This window comes from Arachis hypogaea, chromosome 7 (genome assembly GCF_003086295.3).
Source record: "Arachis hypogaea cultivar Tifrunner chromosome 7, arahy.Tifrunner.gnm2.J5K5, whole genome shotgun sequence".
Classification (NCBI taxonomy): Eukaryota; Viridiplantae; Streptophyta; class Magnoliopsida; order Fabales; family Fabaceae; genus Arachis; species Arachis hypogaea.
In genome coordinates this window covers 19,331,688-19,340,072 of record NC_092042.1, presented here as the reverse complement: position 1 = coordinate 19,340,072, position 8,385 = coordinate 19,331,688, and the positions used below count along the sequence as shown (strand labels likewise).

At 42.5% G+C, this 8,385-nt stretch overlaps 1 protein-coding gene across 1 annotated transcript; it reads right to left on the bottom strand.

Moving 5' to 3' along the window:
- Nucleotides 1-648: 648 nt before the first annotated feature.
- On the bottom strand, nucleotides 649-2,811 carry LOC140174312 (uncharacterized). Its single transcript, XM_072198745.1, has 3 exons — nucleotides 1,828-2,811; nucleotides 1,418-1,651; nucleotides 649-1,218 (listed from the first exon to the last, which is right to left on the bottom strand). Exons 1-3 carry the CDS (start codon nucleotides 2,809-2,811, stop codon nucleotides 649-651), a joined length of 1,788 nt encoding a protein of 595 aa, XP_072054846.1.
- Nucleotides 2,812-8,385: the final 5,574 nt, after the last annotated feature.

The following is an 8,385-nucleotide window of genomic DNA, read 5'->3' as shown; positions in this document are numbered from 1 at the left end:
TAAAATTTTAAATGCAAATTATAATTAATAAAAAAATAGTTAATTATAGCATAATATTTTCTATGCTACTGCAAAAAAAAAGGGCAATTTACGCAAATAAAATGAAGGAGCAAAACCTTTACGCAAATACAACATTGGCAATTTCCAGACGCAAATGCAATAAACGAAACTATATATAATCCGCTACACCCTGTAGCGGAACTCAATTGCACGTAATCCGCTACAGGGTATCACGGATTACGTTGAGGGCTGAGTTACTCATAAACCGCTACACCATGTAGCGGTTTATGACCAAATGGCACTACACTCATAATCTGCTACACACTCTATCGGATTATGAACAATGTGGATTGATGGGAAGATGCCTATATATACCAGTCTTACAGTAACAACTCGTGATGCAAAATGTACGATGTTATACAAATACAGTATCCATAAATAATAAGCCATAGAAATATAATAGGCACAAGGCATTAACAGTAACACGGATTAAATTTCTACATTAGGCATAAGTCATAAGTCATACAAATAGGTCGGAACCAAGATTAACACAAACACACGAAAGGAAATAATAGTAACACCCGAAAGCGTAAATTGCTACAAGAGAATAAAAAATTCAAAAAAATAGAAGCACACAGACTAGAAATCCTACGAACTACCGGCAACGGTGGAGCTTCTCTGGGGGCAAGACCTACGCGTGTGCCCAGGCTGTCTGCATAGGCCGCACCGCTTGGGTCGGTTAGGGTCGGCCTCATCCATGTTGTTCTGGATTCTGGTAGACCTCGGTCGGCTATCACGACAACGCCTCAAGTTGGGGTCCGAAATAACGGTCGGACCGTCATAAGGTGGCCAAAGTCCCTCTGGTATTGGCGGCACAAAACCAATCTGGTACACCTTGAACACCTTCTGCATGGTGTAGAACTCGTCGACATAGATAGACCAGTCAAGCCGTGACTGGGCACAACATGCAATCGCATGGCAACATAGGTAATGGAGAGCTTGAAAGTATCCACAGTCGCATATACAGTGCTGGAGGGAAACTCGGTATGTCCCAAGTAAAAAGCTCCCGGTGGGCGTCGTCTCGGCAACAGTGTACTCAGACTGGTGTCTATCGAGCAGGGTGACAGTGAAACATCTAGAGTCTTTCAAGGTGCGCTCCATCGCCTTCATAAAAGACTGGCAGAACTTGGCACCGCTGGCCAATTGAGCCTCTGCCGTCTAACCACGAATCACAAACAACTTCGCTAGCCAACCATATGTGGACTTGACTAGGGCGGTAACCGGAAGATTCCATGTACCCTTAAGAACAGAATTAACACACTCAGATATATTGGTCCATGTGACCGAACCGTCTGCCACCATCCTGGTGCTGAGTCCACTTATCGTATTTTATTCTGTTCGCCCAATCACACATTGCCGGATTCTCAGTCCGCGTTATATCAAACCAATAGTGAAATTCTGCCTCAGTTATCGCATAAGCAGCGTTCACAAGCAAACGCTTTGCATCCGTGCCCTTGAAACTGAGTGCGAAGTTAGCTGCAACATGCCGAATACAAAATGCTCGGTACGCAAGTGGGGGTAACCACCCACTGTTCGGGTTCTCTAGTGTAGCCTTGATGCCATTGTGCCTATCTAAAATGACTAGTATCCCCTGTTATGGAGTCACATGTTACCACAGGTTGGTTAGGAAGAAAGACCAAGACTCAGCATTTTCCCCTCCACGAGACTGAAAGCAATAGGCAAGATGTTGGAGTTCCTATCTTGAGCGATGGCCAGGAGCAAAGTCCCTCCATACTTGCCATACAGATGAGTACCGTCTATGCTTACCAATGGCTTGCAATGTAGGAAAGCTTCAACACAAGGAGGAAACGTCCAGCAAAGACGATAAAAGTACACGGTTGAGTCATCCACGTCATCACCCACGCGAACCGGAGATGTCTTCAACAACGTAACCGTCCCCTCCATGGTGGACTGCACACCAAGGATCCAATGAGGTAGCTCGGTGGACTCTTCCCAGTCCCCGTATATCTGTGCTACCGCCTTCTGTTTTGCCAACCACGTCTTCCTGTAACTTGCCTTGAACCCGTACGTTCCTTCAGTAGCTTCTTGCAACACCTTTATCGATACCACCGCATTGGCTCGAACCAGAGAAAATATCTTCACACAGATCACATGATAATCTAGTTGTCGGTGGTCGCTGAATATCGATGTAGCCAAGCATGTGTGTGGTCCGTTGTACCGCCGAACCTCCCAGGTTCCCTTCTGTGCTCGAAGGCTGATGCGAATCATCCATGTGCAACCCTTCCCAAACTCCTTGCATCTCCCATGGTACTTAGGATGATCTGACTCCATCACTCTATACTCAACTCCGCGCCGAATGCTGTAATCCTTTACAATAAGCACAGCTTCCTCCTTACTATGGAAAGATTGGCCAATTTGAAATTCAGTTACAGAATTTTCCTCGTGCAAGCCTCGACCCCCATAGGTTGGTGCTGAATCCGTCAGTTGGCTGATGGCTCCCAGATCCAGGGTAGAATAATGTGCAGGTTGCTCATGTGTGCCGGCACTTGACGGCGCTTGACATCTTGCTGGGTTTGTCAAAATTTTATCATCGCTGTCCCCTCCAATGTCAGCAGACTCTTCATCAGAATCATCCTCTTGCATAGCATTTTCCACCCGATCCGGTTCCCCCTCATGTCCTACATCTGGAGATGGATGAGTTAAGGTGAATGCCCCAACTGGACCGGCTGGCCGATACTCCAACAAACACTCAGGTGCAATGACGGGCATCGAGGTGGAGGCACCCCCCATCGTGGTGGACTGGGGGTTTGAGCGGATGCACCAAAACTATCGATCCCATGTTCCAGCTTTGCAAGCAACTCATGTATCCTCACTTCCAGAAAACTCCGACAGCAATGAAACAACACCTGCATATCTTTATCTGTTCATAACACGAACGTTTCATATTGCACGCCGGTTGACACAACCGTAATAGGAATCTTGTAGAACAGCTTCTTTAACCACTTTGTGCCACCCGCGGCCAACTTCTGCAGTATACTGCTCTTTAGATCCAATAGTGTATCAGACAACCTGACAAAAACACTCAACGGTTCTCTGTCTGTAAACTTCACACCGTGCCTTTTACTCTTTTTTATTTTTCCAACATGATGCACTAACACCAAAAAGCTCTCTTCACTCTCCATTCCTCAAGTTATGAATGAATGAGAATGACACTCTACACAACTTGTTGGGTATATATAGGCATCTTCCCATCAATCCACATTGTTCATAATCCGCTAGAGTGTGTAGCGGATTATGAGTGTAGCGCCATTTGGTCATAAACCGCTACAGGGTGTAGCGGTTATGAGTAACTCAGCCCTCAACATAATCCGCGATACCCTGTAGCGGATTACGTGCAATTGAGTTCCGCTACAGGGTGTAGCGGATTATATATAGTTGCGTTTATTGCATTTGCGTCTGGAAATTGCCAATGTTGTATTTGCGTAAAGGTTTTGCTCCTTCATTTTATTTGCATAAATTACCTAAAAAAATATAATTACTAGTAGAATCCTATATTTAAAAATATTTAAATCAAAATCAAAATATATATTTTTTTAAATTTGCCCAAAGTAAAAAATTGAAGTTGAGCTGAGCACACCAACTGGAGGCCCAACCCATGAGGAGGGGGCAAGACCTTTCCCTCTTCCTCATTCCTGAGAGTTGGGGTGAGCACGGATAGCGGGTATCCGATTACCTGTTCGAAATTGAACCGAACCAATTAAATTGGTTCTGGAACCAATGGGTAATCGGGTCTAACTCAAACTAAACTAATGGCCTTTATTAGTGATTGGTTCGGGTATCGGTTCTGAGGGTGCAGAATCCGAACCAACCCGTGAACCCGATCATATATTAATTAAATAAAAAAACAAATATATATATATATATATATATATATATATATATATATATATATATGACTTTTAGTGGATTTTAGTGAGATTATTTACTATTAATATGTTTAAATTTTAATGTATTTGGTGTTTAACATGTTTAGATTATTTATATTGATGTTACATGTTTATTGTATTTGTTGAATTTTTAAGATAAAAATTTGGTTTTTTTATGAATTTCAAAATCATCGGGTACTCAATTATCCAAACCGAACCAATCCGTTCTTAATTGGTTTGGTTTGGTTCGGATACATACACAAAAAAATACAAATTCAAACTAAACCGAACCAATTACATTTTGATCAATTTGATTCTAATTTCACCTTAAATCCGAACCAAACCGACCCATGATCACCCCTACCTGAGAGTGAAGATGAGAACTGGACCAGACAACACATGGAGGAATCGGCAATCTACGCTGCCTTCGGTCCCCCTCCGGTGCAACCGGAACTTCCGTTCAACTCCCATCCCTTATCATCCTTCCTTCTCCATTCGCACTACCCCCTGCTGGATCCACCACTAGCCGTAGCAACACATCGTAGTGTCGAACTCTTCACAATCCCAAACAAAGATAACCGCTATGAGTGGTGGTGGTTTAGCCACTAGCGGAGGGAAGCGACGGGACAAATCTCCACCATCCATCATCGTTGCCTCTCCATCGAATGTTCTCTGCCTCCCCTTCGCACTAGCATCGTCCTCGATGCATCTCCTGGCTTCGTCATCATTACCGAATTGCCTCAGATCTCGGCTGTTTGCATGCGCCATTCCACCAAGAACCGTTAGAGGCTGAAGCACAGGGAAATAGTGGCTGGTGGCTGGAGTTTCTTTCTCGCGATCCCAAGAAAGCACTACCGCCAGGAGCTTCGGTGGTCGTGCCACGATAGGAGAAACGCGCCGGAGAGGGCCGTGACGAGGCATCTTACCACATCATTTTCTTGCTGATGAGCGGATAATTTATACGCTTTTTGGCATTGTTTTTAGTATGTTTTTAGTATAATCTAGTTAGTTTTTAGTATATTTTTATTAGTTTTTAGCTAAAATTCACTTTTCTGGACTTTACTATGAGTTTGTGTGTTTTTCTGTGATTTCAGGTATTTTCTGGCTGAAATTGAGGGTCCTGAGCAAAAATCTGATTCCGAGACCAAAAAGGACTGCAGATGCTGTTGGATTCTGACCTCCCTGCACTCGAAGTGGATTTTCTGGAGCTACAGAAGCCCAATTGGCGCGCTCTCAACGGAGTTGGAAAGTAGACATCCTGGGCTTTCCAGCAATATATGATAGTCCATACTTTGCCCAAGATTTGATGGCCCAAACCGGCGTGGCAAATCAGCCTCAGAAATTCCAGCGTTTAACGCTGGAACTGGCATAAAACTTGGAGTTAAACGCCCAAACTGGCATGAAAGCTGGCGTTTAACTCCAGAAAAGGTCTTTACTCAAAAATGCTTCATTGCTCAACCCAAGCACACACCAAGTGGGCCCGGAAGTGGATTTTTACGTCATTTACTCATTTCTGTATACCCTAGGCTACTAGTTTACTATTAATAGGATCTTTTGACATTGTATCTGTACCTCATGACACTTTACACGTTTTCTTTGTGTATCTTCCACGGCATGAGTCTCTAAACCCCATGGTTGGGGGTGAGGAGCTCTGCTGTGTCTTGATGGATTAATGCAATTACTACTGTTTCTCATTCAATCATGCTTGCTTCCATTCTAAGATAATACTTGTTCTTAACCCGGATGAATGTGATGATCCGTGACAATCATCATCATTCTCAACTATGAACGCGTGCCTGACAACCACCTCCGTTCTACCTTAGATTAAGTAGTTATCTCTTGGATTCTTTAATCGGAATCTTCGTGGTATAAACTAGAACTGATGGCGGCATTCAAGAGAATCCGGAAGGTCTAAACCTTGTCTGTGGTATTCTGAGTAGGATTCAATGATTGAATGACTGTGACGTGCTTCAAACTCCTAGCAGGCAGGGCGTTAGTGACAGACGCAAAAGAATCGCTGGATTCTATTCCGGCCTGACCGAGAACCGACAGATGATTAGCCATGCTGTGACAGAGCATAGGAACATTTTCACTGAGAGGATGGGAGGTAGCCATTGACAACGGTGAAACCCTACATACAGCTTGCCATGGAAGGAGCCTTGCGTGTTTGATGAAGAAGACAGTAGGAAAGCAGAGATTCAGAAGACGGAGCATCTCCAAAACCTCAACCTATTCTCCATTACTGCAAAACAAGTAACCATTTCATGTTCTTTTGCTTTTCACAATCAATCCTGATAATTTCTGATATCCTGACTAAGATTTACAAGATAACCATAGCTTGCTTCAAGCCGACAATCTCCGTGGGATCGACCCTTGCTCACGCAAGGTATTACTTGGACGACCCAGTGCACTTGCTGGTTAGTTGTGCGTAGTTGCAAAAGTGTGATTGCAATTTTGTGCACCAAGTTTTTGGCGCCGTTGCCGGGGATTGTTCGAGTTTGGACAACTGACGGCTTATCTTGTTGCTTAGATTAGGACTGTTTTATTTTTGTTGGTTTAGAGTCTTTTAGTTGAGTCTAGTTTAACATTTTAAGTTTGGTGTCAATTGCATGCTTTTGCTTTTCTTTTAATTTTCGAATTTGTATGTCCTTAGTCTCTTTTTGATCTTTAAAAATTCTAAGTTTGGTGTCCTCTTTGTGTTTTTCCCTTAAAATTTTCGAAAAATTTGTGTTTGATTTTCTAAAAATTTTAAGTTTGGTGTCATTTTGTTGTTTTTCTCTTTCCTCTTTTCAAAAATCAAATCTTTTTCATAAAAATTTTTCAATCATATCTTTTTAAATTGCTCTTTTCAAAATCTTTCTAATTAACTAATTGATTCAGTTCTCAATTTGCTTTGATCTTATTTTCTTTTTGATTTTCGAATTTTTATCTTAATTTCCTTTTATTTTATTTTATTTTTTCGTTTAATTCAAAAAAAAATAAATATATATAACTATTTGCAACCCATTATGGATCTAAGTGGGATTGATCAGTCCAAAAGGACTCTGGGGTCATATGCTAACCCCATTACAGCTGCATATGGGAGTAGCATATGTACACCTTCCATCAAAGCAAGCAGCTTTGAGCTAAATCCTCAACTCATTATCATAGTGCAGCAAAATTGCCAGTATTCCGGTCTTCCACAGGAAGAACCTACTGAGTTTCTGGCACAGTTTTTACAAATTGCTGACACAGTACATGATAAAGAGGTGGATCAGGATGTCTACAGACTATTACTGTTTCCATTTGCTGTAAAAGATCAAGCTAAGAGGTGGTTGAATAACCAACCTACAGCAAGCATAAAGACATGGAAACAGTTGTCAGACAAATTCCTGAATCATTTTTACCCTCCAAAGAGGATGACACAGCTAAGGCTGGACATCCAAGGCTTTAAACAAGAGGATAATGAATCCCTTTATAATGCCTGGGAGAGGTATAGAGGTATGCTAAGGAAATGTCCCTCTGAAATGTTTTCAGAGTGGGTACAGTTAGACATCTTCTACTATGGGTTTACAGAAAAAGCTCAGATGTCTTTAGACCACTCAGCTGGTGGATCTATACACATGAGGAAGACAATTGAAGAAGCTCAAGAGCTTATAGACACTGTTGCTAGAAACCAATATTTGTACTCCAGCAATGAGTTCTCTCCAAAAGATGAAGTCATGGCAGTAGTCACTGACCCTAGTCCTCAAGAACAGATAATTGAGCTTAATCAACAATTACTCCTGATGACAGAACAGTTAGCAGACTTTAAAGAGATGCTCCATGAAACTAAAGTCGCTAACAAGAGCATAGAACTGCAGTTGAATCAAGCAAAACAGCAAATATCTAAACAGATAACAGAGGAATGTCAAGCAGTTCAACTGAAGAGTGGGAAGACACTGAATACCTCTGCTCAAAAGAGCAGAAAGCCAAACAAGGAACAATTGACAGAGGATAACCAAACCACTGTTCAAAATCCCTCTGAGGACAGTGAGAGCCCAGAGAGGAATGTTATTAGCGTTCAAACGCCAGAAAGGGAAGGAAAGCTGGCGTTAAACGCCCATTCCTTGCCCGGTTCTGGTGTTCAAACGCCAGAAAAGGGGGAAAAGTTGGCGTTAAACGCCCATTTTCCACCCAATCCTGGCGTTCAGACGCCAAGGGAAGATCAGACACCTGAGAGTGCTGACAGTAATCCCTCTAACAAGGCTTCTTCAACCACTTCTGTAAGGAATAAACCTGCAGCATCTAAGGTTGAAGAATATAAAGCCAAGATGCCTTATCCTCAGAAACTCCGCCAAGCGAAACAGGATAAGCAATTTGCCCGCTTTGCAGACTATCTAAGGACTCTTGAAATAAAGATTCCGTTTGCAGAGGCACTTGAGCAAATACCTTCTTATGCTAAGTTCATGAAAGAGAT

What these genes read in the sequence shown, in the direction of transcription:
- LOC140174312 (XM_072198745.1), bottom strand. Translation starts at nt 2,811, where the DNA reads ATGGGGGGTGCCTCCACCTCGATGCCCGTCATTGCACCTGAGTGTTTG. An exon ending in TCCTACATTGCAAGCCATTG is followed by an intron (nt 1,652 to 1,827) that starts GTAAGCATAGAC and finishes ACTCCATAACAG; the next exon opens with GGGATACTAGTCATTTTAGA. An exon ending in TAACGCGGACTGAGAATCCG is followed by an intron (nt 1,219 to 1,417) that starts GCAATGTGTGAT and finishes ATTCGTGGTTAG; the next exon opens with ACGGCAGAGGCTCAATTGGC.